Source organism: Ursus arctos, unplaced genomic scaffold, assembly GCF_023065955.2.
Source record: "Ursus arctos isolate Adak ecotype North America unplaced genomic scaffold, UrsArc2.0 scaffold_32, whole genome shotgun sequence".
In the NCBI taxonomy this organism is placed as follows: domain Eukaryota; kingdom Metazoa; phylum Chordata; class Mammalia; order Carnivora; family Ursidae; genus Ursus; species Ursus arctos.
In genome coordinates, this window is record NW_026623008.1 from 29860203 (window position 1) to 29885729 (window position 25527).

At 39.3% G+C, this 25527-nt stretch overlaps 1 protein-coding gene across 6 annotated transcripts in view; it reads right to left on the minus strand.

Moving 5' to 3' along the window:
• Nucleotides 1-25527, minus strand: part of TRIT1 (tRNA isopentenyltransferase 1) — a 56817-nt gene that overhangs the window by 24943 nt on the left and 6347 nt on the right. For 5 of the 6 annotated variants that reach the window (XR_008956747.1, XR_008956746.1, XR_008956748.1 and 2 more), the window contains exons 2-4: nt 6127-6269; nt 1618-1714; nt 764-909 (exon numbers count right to left, since the gene is read on the minus strand). Coding sequence is in view for 3 of the 6 variants with exons in the window: in XM_057305178.1 (XP_057161161.1) it covers nt 764-909; nt 1618-1714; nt 6127-6269 (386 nt within the window). In the remaining 3 variants the exon portion in view is untranslated. The remainder of the gene's footprint in view (nt 1-763; nt 910-1617; nt 1715-6126; nt 6270-25527) is intronic. The other variant, XM_026516580.4, reaches the window with a different exon arrangement.

Genomic DNA, 25527 nt, shown 5'->3' on the forward strand with positions numbered 1-25527 from the left:
ACAGGGAGGGAGGGAGGCACAATTAAGAAAAAAAAAAAAATTCTAAAAAGGCTCTGGGTGTGTGTGGGATGGTGGGAGATAATGAAAAAGGATTAAGAAACACTGATCTAGAACATTTCATTTGAGTGGAATACTTCATAATCCCTACCAATACCAGATGGTGCTATAATATTTAATCTGTGTAATCAACCATCTTTCATTAGATCTTCTAACCTGCCAGATACAGTATCACTCCCAACACTACAGAAAATTAAACCTAACACACGAGGCTGCAATTTCAAAACAACCTAAGAAAACGTGACCTTATGAGTTCATTCACCACCTCTCTCTTCCCTTCAAGAAAGCCTCCATAAGCAAAGGCGAGCTGGTCTATGAGACAGTTTATAAAATCTACCTCTCACTGGGAAAGCTGCTGGGGCAGAACTCAGCATTGCGCCATCAATTATGAAACTCAAATCACAATGTAAACCAACTGCATGCCAGAAAACATTTATATGAAAACTGTTATACAAGCAAAGATCAAATAGAAAACGAAGCACAATTACCTAGGCCCTAGGGGAAACTCTATTGTATTATACATTCTAAATTAACAACAAAGTTGGGTGCAATTATTTATTGAGGGAGCTGGACTGAGGCAGTACGTCAGGGCCTCGCGACCTGTGAGCTGGGAACACACCAATCTCCACCAACTGCTATTACCAAACCCCTCTCATGACCCAGGCACACTGAAGAATTGACTGCCCAACTCCAGAGGCTTTTTCACCTGGCCACTTTGCGTTTGTCATGTGGGTGCAGCCTGGAAGCCATTTCTGGGTCCACTTGGCTCAGGCGTTTGTGGAGTGCATGGCGATCCTCCTTTTCAAGCTCTACTTTCCGGTCAATCACTCTCTCAGTGCCCATCTCCTGAGGCTATTAAAAGAAGGTTTAGAATAAATTTAATTCCACAGTTCAACAAGCATTGTGACAGTGTATATGCCAGGCACTTTGCTAGGAGTCAGGAATACAGAACGGAGAGAAATCAGAAGGTCTTGCCATATAGTGAGAGACAGACCACAGAAAATTCCAATACACTGTGGTAGTGTTGTGAGCCCACAGCACACAAAGGACTTACTGCCCAGGGAAGTACTCAGGTACCTGCTTCCTTGTCAGAAGTACAAACAGGAACCAGGGCTAACACATCTGTATTAACATATCCAGGAGTCCAGTCTTCTCAGCAAGCGACCCGGGGGGACCAGGATTGCCCACACATTACAGTGTGCGAAGTATCACCCTATTGCAATAGCATCTCCATAAGAAAGGTTAGTGTTGGACATCTCACTGATGTACAGACTGTTACAGCCAAGAAATGCTGAGTCAGACTGATGTACTGTTAACTTACATGGAGATGCTAATTAATTCAGAGAGGAGCATTTTTCCCACACACGTCCCCTGCCCTCAGGCCACCCTGGAGGAGCACACTTCACATATGGAGGTGGCATTTGCTTGAGAATATTAAGTAAGAAAATTACAGTTGATGAGTTTAAGAAATAGACAAGAGTCAACCTTCCTCCCACTAAAATTAGCTAGCGAGAAAAAGGAACCCATTTCCTCAGTGACTTATAAGTGAACTAAACATACCTTAGTATTGACAAGAACTTTCCAGAGCAGAGACTCAATGTAATAATTGGTTCCTCCCACGACAATAGGAATTTTGTCTCGGGCAAATATATCTTCAATGTGAACGTTAAGAAAGACATCACAATATTTAATAGCAAGAAAAGCATCCTGACTCACTTGGGAAGGAGGTATTAGCAAGAAACCACACTCATTTACTTGTCTAGAGACCAGAGGAGAAAGGGTGGAAACCAAGATGAACTGATATCAGTCTTCACTGTTTCCCATGAGTTCTCAGAAGCATTTCCTCTTAGTTCTGGAGGGACTTGCATAAACCAGATACAGATGCATGATGGTAGTTCCTCCCAGTTCTAGAAATTTCTAGGCCTTGCTGCTAAAATTCAAAACTTGCCTGGTATTCCAAATCAGTTTAACAAGCACAAGCCCAAGGGCTCTCAGAGAACCAAGTGTCAGCTGCTCAGGAAGCCTCCAAGGTGACGTCCATTGTGTGACTGCCTTCTAAAATAAAATACAAGCTGGTTTCTCTACACCATGGTTCTTAGACTCAGTCAGTCCCCACCATCATGTGGTAGTACCGCAATTTCAGCCCCACTTGAGACTCCGCCAGATAAACCGAGAAGCAGCAGTTCCAAAGACAAATAGATTTCAATTACCAGCTCCAACTCTGACAAGTTATTCAGCCTGAGCTTCAGTTTTCTCACCTGTAAAATTCTCCCGAATTCTAAGGGGCATTAAATGTGACAAGGCATATAAATCCCCTACCATGATGCCTGAAATATTGGCTTTCAATTGAGTAAGCACTGAATTTACTTGAGCCACTATTGTTTTTATATGCCTGCTACTTTGAATTCTTCTCTTTAGAATCCCTGTTGAACAGATAATTATCTGCTTTATGAAGGGCTTTGCTTCTGAGGATAATTGATAAAAAGAGACTTTCAACCTAGACAAAGACTCATTTACACATTTCTTCCCCTTGCCAGCCTGTCTGTGGGCACAGAGATAGATGACCTCTTTTCTACCAGAAGCCCACTAACCCCAAGAGGTTGGGGTGGGGTGGGAAGAAAGCTGTTACCAATCAAGGATCTTAAAGAAGAAACATTGTTTCTGTATTTTTTTTTAAGATTTTATTTATTTATTTGAAAGAGAGAGTGAGAGACAGCATGAGCAGGGTGAGGGGCAGAGGGAGAAGCAGACTCCTTGCTGAGCAGAGAGCTCAATGCAGGGCTCCATCCCGGGATTGCAGGACCGTGACCCAAGCCAAAGGCTGACACTTAACTGAGCAGCCCTCTCTATTTGCTTTTTAAAAAGAGAAATACTATACTCGCCCTATTAAGTATAGGGAGCATACAATTACAGTAATTGTAATAGAAATTCAAATATATACTATGATTGACAAAAGGGAAAGGGAGCAAGGAAAGTAAAAAGGGAAGGGGAAAATGGTGAAATGCCAAAAAGAGAGAGAGTGGAAAAGAGGGAAGGAGATGGGATAGGAGATATTTGTTGGGAAAAGATTTAACTTGTTTGCCCAAGCCATGAAACAACTGTGATCCTGGGCAAAACCCTTCTCTCTGGGCCTCCGTATCTAATACCTTATTTAGCTTGTCAAATCAAGAAGGTTAACTGGCTACTTCTTAAGGTTCTTTCAGTTCTGACATTCTGATTTTAGGTTCTTACCTAAACTCAGAAATCTCCAATCCTGTAGGTGATGTGATTAAGTCATCCCTACTGCCCTCTGAAAACTCCATTTTCTATCAGCTCTTTCTAACAACCGAACTGTCTTAAAGCAACAACATAATTTGGTGATATGTTTTAATTTGCCAAGGGCTTTCATATACATTATCTCATCTGATACAACTGTCTCGTAAAGCAGGTAGGGCAAGAATTATCTGCATTTTAATCTCTGCCTATTTGATAGGCAAAAAAATATGATCTCATTATTTTGATTTGCATGGCCTTAACAGCAAGGGTAAACCCTTTTTCATGTTTACCATCATTTATATTTCTTCCTTTGTGAATTACTACTCAGGCCCTTTAAGTATTTTTCATATTGATTCATATGCCTTCTTTATATATTAAGGATATTAACCATTTGCCTTTCGTATGTTACAAATATTTTTTCCTCTGGTTCGTAGTTTTTTTAATTTTATTTATAGTGGGCTAATTTTTTAAAAATTATAAAATATTCAATACATACAAAAGAACATACATAAATTATGAAGCCTAATAACAAACATATACTCATGAACCCAATGTAAGAAAAGGAGTATTATCAATTCCTTTGAAGTTTCCTGTGTATTCATTCCCACCCCAACCCCCTACTTCCCCTTTCTGTCAGGAAACCTGAGATTTGCTATCCTGAATTGTTTGTTTTTTCTTGTTATCATTCCCTTGCTTTTCTTTACGTTATTCCTTATGTATATGTAACGACCTAAAAGATATATTGATTAGTTTTGCTTGCTTTTTAACTTTTATAATAAATGGTATGAATGTGTATGGCATGAATGTCTAGAATTTCTCACATTTTACATTGTTTCTGAGATTCTTCCACATCGATTGCCATGTATAGCTACAATTTATCCATTTTCACTGCTGAAAAAGTACTTATATGAACAAAGCAAATTTTATACATTCTTCTGTAAGAATTTAGGTGTTTATGTTTTTGCCATTAAGAGCAATGCTGCCATGAATGAGATCTACCACCTATCTCCAGTTACACTTGTGGCAAGGTTACTCCATGGTGGATACTTAGTTCTGGTTGGTACACATTCTTGCCGACACAAATTGTTAATTTGTACATACTCAAAGTTAGCTATTTTCCTTTAAAAAGGTGGGAGGTGCCTGGGTGTACAGTCAGTTGAGCATCCGACCCTTGGTTTCAGCTTAGGTCATGATCTCATGGTCCTGGGATCAAGCCCCTTATAGGGCAGGGAGTCTACCTGGGATTCTTTCTCCCTCTCCCTCTGCCCCTCCTACTCGTGCTCTCTCTCCCTCTCTCAAATAAATAAATCGTTAAAAAAAACAAAACAAAACAGAAGGTTATGGGGATGGATGGTGATGACGGTTGCACCACACTGTGAATGTATTCAATACAACTGAACTGTACACTTAAAAAATGGTTAAGTGGTAAATTTTGTGAATATTTAACACAGTAAAATAAAGGAAAAATTGAGTTAAAAAAACCCATTAAAATAACTTTTTTAGAAACTAGGTATCTACAAAGTCCTTCCCTACTCTAAAATCACATAACTATTCAATTATATATTATCCTATTTGTTTTAAAGTTTCAAAAATACATATATTTAATTCTGAAATCCATCTGCAACTTATATATAATGAGGTCGTGATTTTATTTTTTTCCAAAAACATTAGCTGTCCCAGGAATACTAACTACTGCATTACTTCTCTATTGTTTTAAATGCCACCTTGATCATAAGGTAAATATATACATCCATTTTAATTTGTATCTGAGTTTTCTATTCTGTGTCATAAATTTGTCTAGTGTAATTTCCATACCATTATAATTATTATGAATTTTCCTTATGTTTTAATATCTGGCAGTCCAAATTTTTTTTTTCTAAAGCAATCTCTATACCCAATGTGGGGCTTGAACCCACAACCCAGAGATCAAGACTGGCATTCTCTACCAAGTGAGCCAGCCAGGCACCCCATCTGGAAGTCTGGACAATTAAAATGTAAGGACAATCCCCCTTATATTATTCTTTTTTTCAAAATGTATTGGTGTTGAAACTAATATAACACTATATGCTAACTATACTGGAATTAAAATTTAAAAAAATAACCAAGAGGCACCTGGGTGGCTTAGTCGGTTAAGTGTCCGACTTGATCTCAGCTCAGGTCTTGACCTCAGGGTTGTGAGTTTAACCTCCATGGTTGGGCTCCATACTGGGTGTAGGGCCTACTTAATCAATCAATCAATTAAAGATCACTGATCACAGAAGAAAAATTTTCTATTGTTTTGCAGTCCTCCCTCACCCAACAATTCCTATTAAATTCTAACTATAACTCCATTATATTTATAAATTGATTTTGTATCCCCATACAACAAAGGGTGGGAAACTGAAGCTGAGTCAGGTAAACGCTCTACCCAATAAAATTCACTTGGTCAACAGAGGCAATTCTGGGACTAGAACACAGATTTTCTAATTCCTAAATCAGTGTTCTCTCCACTAAAACAGCTTCTCAAATTTTAATATGCAATGAATCACCTGGAACTCTTGTGAAATGTAGATTCTGATTCAGCAGTCCTGGAGTGAGGCCCAAATTCAGCATTTCTAATAAACACCCAAGAGATGGCTGATGATGCAGTCTGACAAGACTCAGACGCAAGAGTATTGTATCTCTTGATCCATATAGTTCTGATGGGGGTGCTACCTCTTGGTTGTTAAGTCTGGGTACCCCTGCTTAGAAGAAATTGTCACTGAAAAGAAAACTTCCTTCTTGGCTTGGACTGGCCTGCACCCACCAAGCCTAGCTGCTGTCTTTCCTAAGGATATCAGAGCAGTTGCCTTGTTCCTGAAGTCCACAACTGTGTAATTTGTCACCAGAGGATCCACAAAGCTGAGCATGTGGTGCTGGCACATTCTCTGCTCTTGGGCAGAAACCTTGTTGGTGATGATGTCTAGGCCTTCATAAACCTAGGGGAAAGAAAATTAGCATGAGAAAGTCACCTGCCTCCATAAAAGGCACCCTTGCCCTCCAGCCAAACACGTGACTGACCCAAAGCACCAGCATAGATGTGTTCTAAGCGTACATGTTCAGAGCACAGCAGATAGACAAAAACCTAAGACAAAGGAAGCAGAAGAAAATGGAACACTGGTTTTCTTATCAAATAGTGGCTATTAGCTTAGACTTCAAGATAAAAAGTGTATGTAAATCAATGCTCAAGTGAGAACTCATTCTGCAAGATTAACTGGAGGTTCTTTCAGTATTTAAAAATGGGCAGGTTGTTTTATTTTAATTATCATAAGTCTCCAGAAAGGTAACATTTTGCATTGTTCATAGTTCTACTTCAAATGCTTAGATATTTCTTGGATTTAAATGGCTCTGAAAGAGTTTTAAAATCTTGGCTCCATTTGTAGAGAAGTGGCCTATTTACAAAGATACATATAAAACACACACATACACACTTTGAAGTCAGACCCCCTAATACTGCTGTACTCTAATGGAAACATTGTGATCTAACCAAATTACTGCTTCAGGGGGTCAGCACATACAGTCTAAATACTCAAAGGCAATATCCTGTCTGTAAGCTCTTGATCTGCCAATTCAACTAAAAAGTTCAAATGTACTTTTTCTAAATGCAAGGTCTCAGATGGAGAACAGATCTGAAAATACTACTTTGAAAATAGGGATGAATGCTTTGAGATTAAATGTTCCCTCTGTAATCACTGATTCTACAGGGAGCATTGAATGAACAAATAATAAGTTCCATAGAGCCCACAAAGATGTTAAAAGCATTTTTTATCTCACATTTCCCTTTACTTACATGAGTGTCGATTAAGCACAGTACAGTATAATGGTTAGGAGGAAGGACGCTGGCGCCAGGCTGCCTCAGATCAATTCCTAGCTCTGCCGCTTACCAGTTATTTGTACTTGTGGAGTAGTCAGTTACTAACCTCCCTCTGCCTCAATCCCTCATCAGTAAAACGAGGATAACAGTATCTATCTCATGGGGTTGTTATGGGGATTAAGTGAGTTAATACATGTAAAGCACTTAGTTTTTGCCTAACACACTGCATACGCTCTACAGGGTCACTGTATAACTACCTATATTACAATCACTAGGACTATCACAACGCCAGGAGAATGGGAAATAAGTTTAGTGTCATTATCACTCTGAAGCTTCTGTGCTTTTAACTACTGAGGTTATTTACCCAACAAGCATATAAGCTATCTTCAAGTAAAAGAAAATTGTTAATTGGTAAAATAGTCCACAGAAGAAATATAAAGAGCCATAGGGAAAGAACCAGCTCTGCCTTTAACTCCTTTAATCTGTGCCTGACAACAGACTTGCCTTCTTACACCTGAATACTGATGGAATCTTCAATCATAGGGTGTTCCTTTTTGTGTATCTTGAACAAGACATCCTTCTGACATTATAAAGTGCTGCAGCATATAATGCACAATGCAGTCTCCTGCACAAATTAAGAAAACTGAAGGAGGGAAAGGAGTTAATAATTGTGTGTTCTGAGTGCATGGGTGGCTCAGTTGGTCCAGTGTCTGCCTTCAGCTCAGGTCATGATCCCAGGACCCTGGGATGGAGTCCCATGTCAGGTTCCCTGCTCCACAGGGAGTCTGCTCCGCCCTCTGCCCCTCCTCCCATTCGTTCTTTCAATCTCTCTCTCTCAAATAAATAGAATCTTAAATTAAAAAAAAAAAAAAAAGGAAAAGCATAGTTGCAAATGCACAATTACCATCCCCCACCTCCAAAAAAAGCCAAAATGTAAACATCTCTACCAGTGAATTCTATCAGATACATAGATAACTTTGTAGATAAAATTTCGTCCTGAGTCCTGCCTTTATGTGTCTCTTCTAGAACTCCTAAAAATGGTTAAGTTTAAATAAACACATCGACATAAATCAAACAGAAGGGAGCCCCAGAACAAGGCTCACCTTATTAAAGGAAGTGGCTTACTGTACTGTTTATGGTATATACAAATGCCAATAAATACCAGAAAGAAGAAAAGAGTTTTAATGGTTTAAGGGAAGTAGACATCTTGCTCACATAGTTAACAAACTAAAAGCTGTAATACACACAAAAGTACTACATCTTGGTTACCAGTGTAAATTGTCATCTTTGAGTGATCTGCCAACTTTTCATTTCCTGTACCACCGGATTAAAAGAAACTGGGCATAAAGATACGGGTGATACTAACTAGATGTTTGACGATAAAAGGATTGTTTATTTTTAGGAATCATATGGTTTTATGGTTATGTTTTTTAAAAAAAGGAGTCCTTAACTTTGAGGTATGCAATATATTGAGGTACATATGAATGAAAGTATATCTTTTGTTAAAAGAAATACTTCAGTCTTCCATTCTAATATGACTTCTTTCAACAGTTTACTCATGTGCTATTACAGTTGAGCTTACGAATGACTGCAACTTGTGATCACAGCTACTATGTATTTTTTCATTTTACCCATGAATAAATTTTTTTAAAAGATTTTATTTATTTATTTGTCAGAGGGAGAGAGAGCACAAACAGGGGGAGCAGCAGGCAGAGGGAGAAGCAGGCTCCCCACTGAGCAAGAAGCCTGATGCCGTACTCGATCCCTGCACCCTGGGATCAAGACCTGAGCCGAAGGCAGATGCTTAACCAACTGAGCCACCCAGGCATCCCCATGAATAAATTCTTAACAAGCAAGAAAGCAAGGGTAGATGAAGAGCATATGTAAAATACATCTATATCTGCACTGCATGAGAGCAAGAACGATGCTGAAAAGATATTTGTTAATAATGATACAAGAATTATAATCACTGGGGCACCTGGCTGGCTCAATGGGTAGAGCATCTGATTCTTTTTTAATTCAATTAACCAACATATAGTACATCATTAGGTTTTGATGTAGTGTTCATTGATTAATTAGTTGCAAAGAACACTCAGTGCTCATCACATCATGTGACCTCCTTAATGCCCATCACCCACTTACTCCATCCCCCCCCTTCCCCCTTCTGTAACCCTCAGTTTGTTCCCATGGTTTGTCTTCCTCCCTGATTTCTTCCCATTTAGTTTTCCCTCCCTTCCCCTGTGGTCCTCTGCACTATTTCTTATGTTCCACATATAAGTGAAACCATATGATGATTGTCTTTCTCTGACTCTTGATCTTGGGATGGTGAGTTCAAGCCCCATGCTGGGTGCAGAGATTACTTCAGAAAAAAAAAAAAGGATTATGATCACTGAATGAAAGGCAGAACAATGATGCAAGTAAAATTTGCAATTACATTCATAACATTAAAATTTTATGTTTATAGGGCACCTGGGTGGCTCAGCTCGTTGAGTAACCGACTCCTGATTTTGGCTCAGGTCATGATCTCAGGATCCTGGGATCAAGCCCCGCGTTGGGCTCTGTGCTCAGCGGGGAGTCTGATTGAGGATTCTCTCTCTCCTCCCTCTGCCTCTTTCTCTGCTCTCACATTCTCTCAAAGAAATAAATAAATCTTTTTTTAAAAATTTATGCTTATTTTCTGCTTTTAATCATAGGGAAAAAAAAGAAAGTATATGAAGACTGAGATCTGCATTCCAATAATCGGGTAGGAAGGGCAGACTAACTGAAATAAGTTGGCTAAGTGTTCCTAACTACTGAAGTGAGGTGAGACACATAGCAGTTCAACTGGTATTCTGCTTTTTTGTATGTTGGAAACTTTCTCTAACAAAAAGTTTCTTTTAAAAAATTTGGATGCACTTCACACCCACTGAGATGGCTATTGTCAAAAAAACAGAAAATAACGAACATTGGTGAAGACGTAGAGACATTAGAACCCTTGTGCATTGCTAGTGGGAATATAAAATGATGCAGCTATGGATGGAAAACTGTATGACGATTCATCAAACAAAAAATAGAGGGGTGCCTGGCTAGCTCAGTCTGCAGAGCATGTGACTTTTGATCTCAAGGTTGTGAGTTCAAGCCCCATCAAAATATAAAAAATAGAATTACCATATGATCCAGCAACTCCACTTCTGGGTACATACCGAAAAGAACTGAAAGCAGGGAGTTGAACAGATATTTATGCACCCATGTTTACAGCAGCATTATTCACAGAAGCCAAAAGGTGGGAGCAATCCGTGTCCAGCATGAACGAATGGATAAACGAAATGCACTGTATACATATAATGGAATATTATTCAGCCTTAAAAAGGAAGGGAATTCTGACACATACTATAACATGGAGGAACATTGAAGACATTATGCTAAGAGAAATAACCCAGTAACAACATGACACAACTAAAGTAGCCAAATTCAAAGGCAGAAAGTAGAAGAGTGGTTGCCAGGGGCAGGGACAGAGAAGAATGGGGAATTAGTATAAAACAGGTACAGAATTTCAGTGTGGGAAGAAGAAAAAAGTTCTGGAGACGGAGGGTGATGATGACCGCAGAAAAATGTGAATGTGCTTAATGTATGGTAAAATAGTAAATTTTATGCCATGTATATTTTACCATAACAGAAGACTTGGAAGACATTTTTGGTACAATGAGAAACCAGTGATTATTAGCAAAGAAATGAAATTTTGAAAAATGTGTTGAATTTTTTAATTCTTTTTCTTTTTCATTTTTTTAAGAGATTTTATTTATTTGAGAGAGAGTAAGAACGCACAAGCAGGGGGAGCAGCAGAGGGAGAGGGAGAAGCAGACTACGCTCCTGAGCAGGGAACCCAATACGGAACTTGATCCCAGGTTGCTGCGATCATGACCTGAGCCGAAGGCAGACGCTCAGCAGACTGAGCCACCCAGGCACCCCTTGTATTCTGCAATTCTTTTCAATATATAGGAATTGAAATGGAAATGGAATTATTGGATCATATCATAACTTTCAAAATTATTGAGAGGACTGGTAATGTTCTATTTCTTGAACTGAGTTTTGATTACACAGGTATTTTCACTTTTTTGATAACTTACTGAACTGTACAGTTATGAATTTTTATGCATTTTTTAAGATTTTATTTTTAAGTAACTCTACACCCAATATGGGGCTTGAACCTATATCCCCAAGAACAAGAGTAGCACACTCCACCCAACTGAGCCAGTCAGGAGCCCCATGAATTATGCATTTTATGACAAACATTATTTATCAACTAAAGTCATACCACCCAGCCAAAAAGCAAAAACAGAACACATTTTACATTTGCACTAAGGATAAATATCTAAACAAATTTAGAAACGAATCAATTTTGTAAAGGTCACATTTGGTCCATACAGATATTTGCATTGTAAATCCCACAACTGGGCTTATTTTATTACCTGTCCAGAAAACATCATCCTACCCGAGTAAGTTAGGTTTGTAGCTGATCGCCTTATATTTTCCAGCTTCAATTACAGTTTCAGTGTGACTCCACTTATAAAACAGTCAGCCCTTGGTGCTAGGAAGAGCCTGAAGGATCTGTTTTATCTTCTAAAGGCAGCATGTCACTCTGGTCCACCTCCTACTCTCCTAGAGGACACCTGTGATCTGCGTACACAGAAGCGACTGGATAAAATGCTTCTCTCCGCACAAATCAGATTTCGTCAATACTAAGGGAACTCTGACCTCTTTGTGAGGTCTGATAACTGAATACTTTGAAAAATTACAGGTTTAACCTACTTAGCAAATTATCAACATAACTGAGTTATCTCAGCAAATATTTACTGAGAGTCTACTATGTGCCAGGTACCCTGCAAGACGTTAGGCATGCAAAAAAGATTTAAAAAGGGTCCCTGTCCTCTAGAAGTTCAGGCTAGCAAAAGACACAGATACAAATAACTGTACTACAGAGATAAATGATATAAAAGTTTGAGACAATAAAGTTTGACTGTAACCATCTTCTTTAAATTTCATAACCATGAAGCATTTAATGTTCTAGGTATTTAACTGGGTATTAGAAGGAAATACGCTTCTGTCTCACCTCTACTGAGAGTTCATCTCCAGATTGAAAATGTTTTGGGAAAAGGCCACAAAACTGCAATAACCCGAACTCTCCAAACCAACAGAGCTAAAGTGCCCAGAGGCGCTAATGAAAGGGAGTGAAATTTACAACAGAGACCTAGCGGAAAACCAGCAGAATGGAGAGCTGTGTTATCAGCCAGAAGTGAATTGTCCACCAGGGGACATTTGGCAATACCTAGAAACATTGTTGGCTGTCACAACTGCAGGAGTGGAGGTACTGCTGGTATCTAGTGGTTAGAGGTCAGGGACGCTGCTAAACAATCCTACAATGCAAGGACAACGCCCCCCACCCACCCACCCCCACACACAACAAAAAATTATCTGGCCCAAAAATGTCAACAGTCCTGAGGCTGAGAAACTCTGATCCAAAGAAATTCTACCTTGGAGAAACTCCCCCAAATCTTTAAGTGTACAACTAAAGATCCACTCGTGTAAGGCTCCATCCCTTTATGGTTGTCAGGCTGTAGGGTGGTCCTACTGAGCGTGTTGATCAGCAAGATCCTGGGCACTGGGAAGATCATGGAGCTCTGAGTGCAGGCTGGCTAAGACTGCCCAACACTGCTGTCTACAAGCACGAGGAAAAGCTGGCCCCCCTTATTTGTTCTTCTTTTTTTCCCCCTTTTGACTTCATTTCTTTCCCAATCCAAATTAGATCCTGAAGTCCTTCAATCACTTTCTTGCCTCTATGGATTACATCTGCTTTGAAAAGCACAATCACAGATTATGAATCAACACAATCACCTACCTTCTCTGCTGGCCGCTCCCCACTGCTCCATGGATATTTCATTCTCTGAGATCACTAATGAACCCTGTCAAATATTAACACTTTTCTACTAAGCTTTCAAAACACGTTTAATAGAAAAACCAACAATCTGATACTACTCGTCTCTCTCCATAATTCATTCTCCTTTGGAGTTTCAATGGCAGCAATCTCTCCAGTTTTTCCTCCTATCTCACTGGCCCTTCTTCAGTTTCCCTACTGAAGCCAACCACTAATCTATTAGCAGTATCTGTCATGGTGACAATATTGAGAAATGGCCATCTCTATGGCATCTACCTGCCATTTCTATACTACAAACTGTCTGACACTCATGGCTTCTATAACCATTTTTGTGCTAACTCCCAAAATTCCTATCTGCAATCTAGTTCTCTCTTGATGCCAGACCTGTATATTTAACTGCCTAGTGGACATTTTCATCATCAATGAGAGGCATTTAATATAGTGAAGTTGTTAACAGTGAGGACTCTGGAGCCAGGTTGCCTGGATTCAAGTCCTGGCTCCACTACTTATTAGCTACGTAACCTTGAGGAAGTTATTTAACCTCTCTGTGCCTCATATTTCTCAACCAGAGAGAGAGGGAACACAAGCAGGGGGAGTGGAAGAGGAAGAAGCAGGCTGCCAGTGGAGCAGGCGGCCTGATGCGGGGCTCGATCCCAGGACTCTGAGATCACGTCCTGAGCCGAAGGCAGACACTTAACGACTGAGCCACCCAGGCGCCCCTCATATTTCTTATTTATAAAGTGAGGATCATCTTAAACCTAACCTCAAAGGACTATGGTGAGAATTAAATAATTAATACATGCAAAGCGTATGGAAAAGGGCCTGCTCTATAGGAAGCAGTCAATAAATGTTTGCTATCATCCTTATCAGAGTCATCATCATCACCCCAGACACCTGTAACCTGATATAACCAAAACTGAACACCTTATCTTCCCAGCCATACTTGAGTGAACCATGAGATAATCAAACCAAAAACCTCCAAGTGATCCTAGTATCTCTGTATCCCTCTCTCTCCCCACATTTCCAATCCCTCAACTTTATCCACACTAGTCCCTAAAATGATCTCAAAGCTCACCATCACCACTTCATCATCACTTCACTGCCATTACACCAAATGAAGGCTTCATGATTTCCCAACTAGACTATTCATTCCATCAGCTTCCTCACTGATCTTCCTACCTTCACAGTATAATCCCTCCAATTTATGTCCACACTGCAGCCGGGGAGCTTTCTAAAATGAAAATCTGATCTCATCCAGCCCCAAACTCTTTAGCATCACCCCCTGATGAAAGCCTGCCTAGAGATCACTCCTCATTCCTACCCCATGTGTGTCCTCTGTAGCCTCACGGTACCCTGCATTTACCTCTATCACAGAAGTAATTTAGAGTCTTATACAATAAGTTTTATCTCCATTAGACTACAAGTTCCAAGGGAAGAAACTGGGTATTTTATCGCTAGCCCCAACACGTAACACAGTACCTAATGACACATGGAGTGTACTCAGTAAATACTCTGTGCCTGAGGTAGAGGGCTAAATCCTATGTTAAAAATTCCACACCCTATGAAGTTATGTTGGCCTCCATTTTACCAATGAGGAAATGAAAACTTACACACGTTAGGTAACCTGTCCAAAGTCACACAGCAAATTAGTGGCAGAGGAAAATTTTGAATCCACGTCTTCTGACTTCATAGTGTTCTTTTCCCATCATGTTGCTAATCTCTGTTACATACAAATCAGCTCTCTGACTCTGGGAAGTCAGCTTTCTTTCCTGGAACCTCAAGTTCCTCATTTCTAACATCCCCTTTAATTCTAATAGTCCAAACTTCAGACGAAAAGAATCATGGCATAGAAGGGTAAAAGGAAAAATTTTTTTTTTTAAGGATATTGGCACTCTCCAGAAAGCTGATTTTCCTTTTTTATTAAAGGGATTTCAATTTGAATTTGATTATTCAACCGAAGAGATGTGGAAAAGTAGGGAAAAGATCAATCTCTTGCCTAACTTTTCTTTCTTAATAAAAGGATGACTTTTTAAAAATTTTACACTTTATTAAGAAAAAATGAGTTAGCCGCAGGAACATCATGGCAGGCAACTACTCCTTTTAGCTTTGTTTGGCAGAAGTTCAACTGCAGACATGCAGACTAAATCAGACAGATTACGATGCTCAGAAAGTAGAACTCGTACCTGACGTGTTCAGTCAGCCTGGTGAGAGGAGTGGTTTGGAAATTGCAGTGCAGTCCTGACTTTTATTCTTCCAACGGCTATCCCTACTTAAGAGAAAAGGGGGGTGTGCCTGGCTGGCTCAGTTGGTGGAACATGTGACTCTGGATCTCAGGGTGGTAAGTTCAAGCCCCATGTAGGGTGTAGAGATTACTTAAAAACAAAATCTTTAGGGGCACCTGGGTGGCTCAGTCGTTAAGCGTCTGCCTTCGGCTCAGGGCGTGATCCTGGCGTTCTGGGATCGAGCCCGCATCGGGCTCCTCCTCTGAGAGCCTGCTTCTTCCTCTCCCACTCCCCCTGCTTGTGTTCCCTCTCTCGCTGGCTGTCTCTCTCTCTGTCAAATAAATAAATAAAATCTTTTTTAAAAAAATAAATAAATAAATGAAAATAAATAAAAATAAAATCTTTAAAAAAAAAAAGGAAATGGGACTGGAACCTTAATACAAGGCCATGCTTCTCAAACCAAGAAGTGCATACATAATAAGTATACTATGCATTTTTTGAGAGCATCAATCTTACTAAATGGTAAAAAGAATCTGAAACATTTTTATATCTAAATAAATATAGACAGATCAGGGCAGAGAATGCAAAACTGGCACATACATTTAAGTTAAAGCATGAAAAAGCGCAATGGAGAGCCTCTGTCATGGCTGCTTAGAGGTTCACCTGCAAACCCTGGCGAAGCACGGATATAAGGAAATTCAGAGATCATGCACCCAGTCCGATCACTTGAAATTTTATACTTGAGAATATGGAGGCTCAGAGAGCTTTCCTGGACATATACACTGACTGGCAGCAGAGACACAACTAAAGCCTGGATGCTCTGCCTATAACACAAGCTGTTTCTGCTGCCTCTTAGCAGTGGAATTTTTATCTCCATTTGACTCTGGTCTGTTTGTATGCTTGAAGTAATGAATTCTTACTAAGGTGAAATTAAATTCCAGAAACTGAGGAGAAAACCGCTTCCATACACTGAACCCCTTCACGGTTCTGAAGAGTAAATGTGACAAAAAGCTAAAAATATACACAAAGACAATGCCATGTGACTATAATGCTGGGACAGAAACAAAAGGGGTCTTTTGAGAAAATAAAATTAATAATAAAGTTTCTCTCCGTGGTCACTTTTACAGCCTCAAGATTGGCCCACCTTTGAGGGTTTCAGTGTTATCTTATTTTAAGATCCCTATGATAGAGTATATATTATTTGGAGGTCTGTGTCTAAGTTAGGGAGAGACAGTAGAGTATAATGGAGCCAGAATGCCTAGGTTCATGTTGCAGGTTATTTAAGTATCTAATTTTTCTTTGCCTCAGGTTTCCTAATCTATAAAATGGGAATTATAATAGCACCTACACTCCTCACTGGGTTATTCTGAAGATCAGAGTTAATATAGGTAAAATATTTAGAATAGTGGCAGGCAAATGGTAAGCACTATATAACTGCTTGATATTATCTATATTTAACTGGTGGTGGTTAAACAAGATTTTCCTCGGTTTTTCTGGGTGAGACCTCTGGCCAGGGTTTGAAAGAAGAGAACCACAAAATGCCAGAGCTAAAAGGAGCTTTAGACACTGTGACAGACAGACACTGTATGACCCACAAAGCCTAAAATACTGAGTATCTGGGCCTTAACAGAAACAGGCTGCCTATCCCTGATCTAATCTAATCAGTTCCCCTCCCTAACATAGCCAAAGAGGAAACTAAAGCCCTCTCTGGGCTTGTCCCAGGTTATAGATATAGTGAGTTAATGGCAAAGCTGGGACTAAAACCCAGTTTTCCCAGTAAATAAAACTGCCTACCAGGCTAAAGAGACTAAATGAAGACCTCAGAGTAAAGCTGTAAATTAGGAAAGAATATGGGCACCTAAAGAGTTAGGCAAATCATCTAATTCTAATCAACAGACACTTACTGAATACTATAAGCCTGGGCATCAGTGTTTTTAATGCTCTCCAGGTAATTGCAATGTGCACCTGAGAGTGAGAACCACTGCTACAAGTATTGTGCAAGGCACTAGCAAGATGTAAACAAAAAAGGAGAGTAAGGAAACTGATTGGATAGCTGGGTAGCTAACCAAAAATACCAGCTCGGACAATGTAGAATCCCATATTTCCTCTGCAATTACATAGGGGATTGCAAGGGAAGAACAACAGGCACAGTGAAGGCAAGGGCGTCTTGGATATACCTTCATTCACCCTAGAGCATCAACAGCATTTTTTATTCACATCGCTAAGTTCCAACAGTTCAATAAATTATAAATCTATTATAACTCTCTCACTTTTTAAAAACAAGCTCTATGACCAACATGGGACTCGAACTCACAATCCCGAGATCAAAAGTTGCACTCTCTACAGACTGAGCCAGCCAGGCAACCCTAGAACATTCTCTTTCTAAAAGAATGTTAAAACCAACTTGTAGTCCTAATAAGTGTACAAGAATATACAAACTTAAAACATTTATGATGGGACGCCTGGGTGGCTCAGTTCATTAAGCATCTGCTTCAGCTCAGGTCATGATCCCAGAGTGCTGGGATGCAGTCACGCAAGGGGGTCCTTGCCCATCTGGGAGCCTGCTCTTCCCTCTGCCTGCCTGTCCCCCTGCTTGTGCTCTGCCCCTCTCTGATAAATAAATAAATAAAATCTTTAAAAGAAAAAGATTACAAAAATAACAAAAAATAAAATATTTATGACCAAAAAAAATCATACAAAAGACAAATGACCTACTGAAAAAATACTTATAACACATGAGACTGCACAAAGGATTAAAACTTAAAATACACAAAACCTCTTACAAATCAATAAACACGAAAACGAAAACCATTATATAGAAGTGGACACAAAACAGGTATAAGCAAGACATTCAAAAAAGAAAAACACAAATGGCCAATGCACCCTTGAAAAGAAAATTAAACTACAAAATGAAATTAACATGAAATCCATTTCTCCTTTACCAAACTAACAACAATGAAAAGAGGTAATACACAGAATTGCAAGAGTGAAGGAAAACAGACATTATCACTGGCACAAACGTTCTTGAAAGCAGTCTGGCAATATATATCAAAATGCAATGTGCACCTACTCAGCAACAAAAAGACAACCAACCCAATTTATAATTGAGCACAGGATGGGGCGCCTGGGTGGCTCAGCTGGTTAATCTCTGGGTCCTGGGAATCCCTGCTCAGCGGGGAGTCTGCTTGTCTCTCTGCCCCCTCCCCTGCTTGTGCGTGTCAGCATGTGAGTGTGCGGGCATGGGCACCCGCGCTCATGCTCTCTCTCAAATAAATAAAATCTTTTAAATCTTTTTAAAAATAAAAATGAGCACAGGACCTAAATAGGTATTTCTCCAAAGAAGATATACAAATGGCCGCTAGGAAAATGTAAATCAAAACTACAAAGCGATACCACTTTTACACACAGTAGGATGGCTTTAAAAAAGGGGGGGGGGATAACATATTGGAGAAGAGGTAGAGAAACTGGTACCCTTATACATTGCTGGTGGGAATGTAAAATAGTATAGCCGTTGCGTAAAACAGTTTGGCAATTCCTCAAAAAGTTAGACACAGAATTACCACATGACCCAGCAATTCTACTCCTACACATATACCCAAAATAAGTGAAAACAGATAAACAAATAGATGTACGCATACATGTTCACAGCATTATTCATAACAACCTAAGGTACTAATGCCCATCAACAGATGGGACAAATTGTGATCTATACATAGGATGGAAAATCATTCAACCGTAAAAAGGAATAAAGTACCAACACATGCTACAAGTGTAAGTGAGAGAAGCCCGACACAAAGGTCACAGATTATATGATCCCATTGATATGAAATATCCAAAATAGGTAAAATCTCTAGAGACAGAAAGCAGACTGGTGGTTGCCAGGGGCTTGGTGGGGGAAGGAAAAATGTGGGAGTAACTGCTTATGGAAATGCAGAATAGATGCTTAATGGGTATGGGGTTTTCTTTTGGGGCGGTGGAAATATTCTGGAACTAGATAGAAGTGGTGGTCGTACACCACCATGAATACACTAAATGCCACTGAATCGTTTTATTTTTAAATAATCTCTACACCTGAAGTGAGGCTCAACCTTACAACCCTGAGATCAAGAGTCACATGCTCTACTGATTAAGCCATCCAGATGTCCCTGAATCATTCACTTTAAAATGGCTGATGTTATGTGAATTTCACCTCAATAAGAAAAATAATGTAAGTATAACCTCTAATAATCTTAGGAAATTGGAAGAAGGGGAAAAAAAAAGGTAATGTGTGCATCTTCTCATCCAGTATTCCCATTCTAGGAATTTATCCTGAACAGAGAATCACACAGTCCAAAAAGATGTGTGTGTGAAGATGTTCATCTCAGCATCATTTATTATAGCAAAAAAACCAAAAATCAAACAAACAAACAAACCCTCTAAATGTCCTTCAGTAGAAACCTAGCTAATTACAATACACGGATAAAATAGACTACACAGAGATTAAAAACAACAAAGTAGAAAGTTGGAGGGCTTACACTATCCAATTTCAAGACTTATTATAAAGCCACAGTAATCAAGACAATGCAATATTGGCAAAAGAATAAACACACAGATCAATGGAACAGAATGCAGCCCAGAAATAGACCTGCACAAATATAAACTGGCTTTTGACAAAAGTACAAAGGCAATTTAATGGAGAAAGGATAGCCTTTCAAAAACAATGCTGGCACTACTGGACATCCACAGTATCTCACACTTTATACAAATATTTATTCAAAATAGTTCACAGACCTAAATGTAAAATGCAAAACTATAAAACTTTTCTTTTTTAGATAAAACGTCTTTTAAAAAAAATGGTGAGAAAATCTGCATGACCTTGGGTTTGGCCATTTTAGGACAGGAAATCAAAGACACAATCCATTTTTTTAAAAAAAAGATAAATTGGACTTCATGAAAATTTAAAACTTTTGTTCTGTGAAAGACAAGGTGAAGAAAATGAAAAAATAAGCCACAGGGGCGCCTGGGTGGCACAGTGGTTAAGCGTCTGCCTTCGGCTCAGGGCGTGATCCCGGCGTTGTGGGATGGAGCCCCACATCGGGCTCGTCCGCTATGAGCCTGCTTCTTCCTCTCCCACTCCCCCTGCTTGTGTTCCTTCTCTCGCTGGCTGTCTCTATCTCTGTCAAATAAATAAAATCTTTAAAAAAAAAAAAAAAAAGAAAAAGAAAAAATAAGCCACAAAGCAGGAGAAAATATTTGCAAATAACATATCTGATAAAGGATTTGTACCCAAGACATATAAAGAACTCTTATAAGTCAATAAGACAAACACACACCCAAAAGATCTGACAGACACTTCAAAGATACAAAGATGGCAAATAAGCATATGAAAAGATGCTCAACATCATTAGCCTTTAGGGAAATATACACTGATCACCGAGATACCAGTACACACCTATTAGAATTGCTAAAATTAAAAAAAAAAAAAGACAATACCAAATCCTGGAGAGACTACAGAAGAACAGAAATTCCCATTCACTGCTGGTCGGAATGCAAAATGGCATAGCCATTTTGGAAAAAACTTTATAGTTTTTAAAGTTAAACCATCAGCACATGAATGTCTACAATAGCACAAAGTAAGTGCTAAAACTGGAAACCCAGATGTCCTCTCAGAGGTGAATGAACATACTAGGGTACATCCATACAATGGAATGACACTCACCAATAAAGAGTAATGGACTCATGCAACATCATGGGAGAATTTAAAATGTACTTTGTGGGGTGCCTGGGTGGCTCAGTCAGTTGGGTGTCTGCCTTTGGCTCAGGTCATGATCCCAAGGTCCTGGGATGGAGCCCCACATCAGGCTCCCTGCTGAGCAGGGAGCCTGCTTCTCCCTCTCCCTCTGCCTGTGGCTCCCCCTGCTTATGCTCTCTGTGTCAAATAAATAAATAAAATCTTTAAAAATAATAATAATAAATAAAAATAATTTTAAAAATAATAAATAATAAAATATACTCTGCTAAGTGAAAAAGTCAGACCCCAAAGGTTGCATATTGTATGACTCCAGGTACATTACATTCTGGAAAAGGCAAAACCATGGGGATGGAAAACAAATCAGTGGTTGTCGAAAGCTGAGGTAGGTAGAAAAGCTGACTACAGAGGCCATGCAAGGCAATTTTTAGAGTGATAGAACTGTTCAGTATGGTACTGTAAAGGTGGATACCTGACTGTATTTGTCAAAACCCATAAAACTGTACTCAACAAAGAATGCACTTTACTGTCTGCAATTCTTAAAAAAAAAATAACCAGAATGTCTGGGGAACCAAGGATAGGATGCAGACCGCAACAAATGAATCTACCTGTATTACAAATGTATAGCATAACCTCACCGAAGGGCAGTGGAAGGGGAAAAGGAGCTTACCTAAGTGTGTAAAACATTGTTATGACTGGATACTATAAGGCTAAAATGAACAAAAAGAACTGCACACAAAACATTATACCTAATTGGTAAATTTGTTTCTCACATAAGTAACTAGTGAAACTACTATACAGATTGCACAAATTGGTAAATATATTGTAGACAATGAGAACCAAATTTCTTATTCTCTGAGAAAGAAGTCACAGATAGGCAAGGAAAGGTACACTAGAATGAAGAGTAGAGTCAGAGATATTGGTATAAACCCATGTTTATTTTCATATATATGCAGATACAGACATAAACATAGATATTTGTGTGTAAGTGGAATAGTGTACATACGTATGTTTCCTCGCTTTGTCCACTGAAGGGACAAGAAGTAATGATATCCCAGTAGCAACAAGCACATGCAGCAACCAGATTTTGGTTTCTAAATCCCACTCACCAAAGCCCAAAATAAAATAAAATAAACAAACAAAAAACCATTCATCAATAAAAGGAACCAGGGCTCCCTGGATAAATGGCTGATTCTTGGGGTGGGGCTGGACAAATACTAGCTGGGAATATCTTGTACTGCCAGAAAGGAAGTGCTAAACAAATACGGGGGCATGCCAAAGGACACAAGAGTCAATGTGAAAGAGCACCCAATAACCAAAGTTGGAATAATCTGAGCAATAAATAACATAGTATTGGGGTATAACCCAAGAATAAAATAAATATCCATAAGGATGTAAGTAAATGAAGTTAACAAATAGGAGAGAAAGGACAAATCATTCCAGAAAAATTACAATTCATAAAAGAAGGAATAAAGGAAATTATAGTAATTGCAGCAAGAATGATCAACTGATAAATGCTAAAATTAGTGAGTGAAACTTAAAGAAATCTCAAAGTATCTCCCCTTAAATATTTATTAATTATTGTGGTGCTTTTAATGTATGTTAACACATTCTCTGCTATCCCTCCCTCCAGGAGGTAGAGCTTAAATCCCCTCCCCTTCAATATGGGCTGAACTTAGCAACCCGTTTCTAACAAATAAGAGTATAGAAATGGACTTCACAGTGGTGAAATCTGGCAGACACATCCCAAACCAAATGATCAAGGTTAACATCACCAGAATTAAGTCATGTTGCCAACATACCCTGATATGATGTAATGAGAAGGGTACTTTACCTCTGCGGCATGCTTTCCCCAAATCTATAATGCTAGTGTAATCATGAGAAACCATCAGACAAACCCAAATTGAGAAGCATTCTACAGAATAGCTGACCAGTAGTACCCTTCAAAAGTATCAAAGTCACAGACTGCAAGAACCTGAGAAACTGTTACAGATTGGAGGAGCCGAAGGAGACATGACTAAAGGCAATGTGGGACACTGGATAGGATCCCAAAAATAGAAGAAAGATTATTAGTAGAAAAACTGATGAAATCCAAATAAAGTCTACAGAGAACAGTACTGCACCTATGTCAATTTCTTAATTTTGGCAAATGTGTCAAGATGACGTAATATGCTAATTTTAGGAGAAGATGGGTAAAGGGACTCTCTGTACTATCTTTGAAACTCTTATGTAAATCTATAATTACTTCAAAATCTAACAAACAACAATAATGTAGAACAGAGCTTCTTAACCTCGGTACAATATACTGATATTCTGGGGCAGATAATTCTTTGTTGCGAGGAGCTGTTTTACGCATAGTAGGATCTTTAGCGGCACTAGATGTCAGGAACCCACCTCCCCAGTTGTTACAAACAAAAATGTCTCCAGAAATTGCAAATGTCCTCTGGGGGGCAAAATGACCCCAGATTAAGACCACTGATGTACAATTACATACATTAACACATAAAGATATCCATAACATATTGTTAAGGGAGGGAGGGGCAAGCAGGATACAGAAGAATATGAAATGTATGAGTCAATTTATGTAAAAACATATACACATAGATGAACCTTGAGGACATCACGCTAAGCGAAATAAGCCAGTCACAAAAGAGACAGATACTTTTGATTCCATTTACGTGAGGTACTTAAAAGCAGTCAAAATCATAGACAGAAAGTAGAATGGTGGTTACCAAGGGCTGGAAGAAAGGAGGAAGGAGGTATTGTTTAATGAGTATAGAGTTTCAGTTTTACAAGACAAAAAAGAGTTGTGGAGATAGATGGTGATGATGGTACACAACATTATAAATGTATTTAATACCACTGAGCTGTACACTTAAAAATGGTTAAGATGGAGGTGCCTGGCTGGTTCGGTCGGTACAGCACGTGACTTCTGATCTCAGGGTCTGAGTTCAAGCCCAACACTGGGCGTAGAGTTTACTTTAAGAAAAAAATGTTAAGGTGGTAAATTTGATGGGTATTTTACCACAATAAAATTGGGGGCAAAAACCACATAAACACATGTGCATAAATACACACACGAATATCTGAAAGGATGTGCACCAACATGTTAAAATGGTTACCTCTGGATGCTAAGACTACAGCGATATTTCCTTTGCACTTTTCTGTGTTCATCTGGATTTTTTTTTTTTTCAGGAAGAACATCTCTTTTTTTCTAAATATGAAAAGGCTTTGTTCTCCATCATTTTTTCTCGTAATACTTCCAGTTCAATAACCAAAATCCTACGGATTCTGTCTCCAAAATGCCAAAATGGTTAACTCTTCTCCCCAGCCACAGTTCAACACCAGTACCTCTCACCCAGGTTAATGTAACCGAATCCTGAGCTGTTTATCCCTCTCTAAATCACTCTCCACTTAGCCATCAGAGTTACCCAATGAAGCAGAATTACTGTCACTTCCATGTTTAAAACCCCACACTTCCTGGTATTCCTTTCAAGGGCCTCTACAATTTATTCACAGGGCCCTATATTTTTATTTTCACCTCCTACTACTGTCCCTCAAGTATCCTCTATGCCAGATAATTGCTGGTCACTCTTTGAAAACACACTATACACTTTTATTCTTCCTTAACTTTGCTCATGCTGTTCTTTTGTCAGGAAGTCTTCCTCCTCCGCCTGATAAAATGTATACAGTGGTAGAGAGGAAAAGAATGGGATGCAGGGGGCACCTGGGTGGCTCAGTTGGTTAGGCAGCTGCCTTCAGCTCAGGTCATGATCTCGGGGTCCTGAGATCGAGCCCCATGTCAGGATCCCTGCTCAGTGGGAAGTCTGCCTCTCCCTCTCCCTCTGCTGCCCTCCCTTGCTTGTGTTCTCTCGCTTGCATGCTCTCTAACATAATGGATAAAATATTAAAAAAAAAAAAAAAAGAATGGGATACAGGATGAATGGATAAGAAGAGGTGGAAGAAAAAACGTAGAATAGTACAGAGATAAGGGTTCAAGAAAGTAATTTTCTGTAGGTAATTTTCTGAGATAATAATAGTGCCTACCTCACAAGGCTGTGGTGAGATTAAATGAGATAATATATGTCAAACTTTTAGAACAGTACCTGGCATATACACTATTATTGTTTTCTATGTTGTGATGATGATGATGATGATTCATGCTATTGTGGTAAGACCTTGAGCTCCGGATGCCACAATAAGGAGCAGTGGTGAAGCTCTAGCTCGGAACCAGGGACCCAAAGGTAAGCAAGGAGGCAAACAGGACCCCAGTCTGATTCCAACTTATCTGAAGAATTCAAACTACCCAAGAAACCAAAACCAACTTAGTTAAGCCACATACAAGCACTTACAAATCACAGAGGTGAGTCCCTGTATACCCCAAATAACGTTTACCCCTTGCATATATATTCCTTTTGAAGAAGAGCTGCTTCAACACCCTGCCCCAGGCACTGAAGCATCAGGGGAGCACTTCCTCCTCACAAATCAGAACCTGCAAGTCCCATCTGTGCTCTCCTACTCT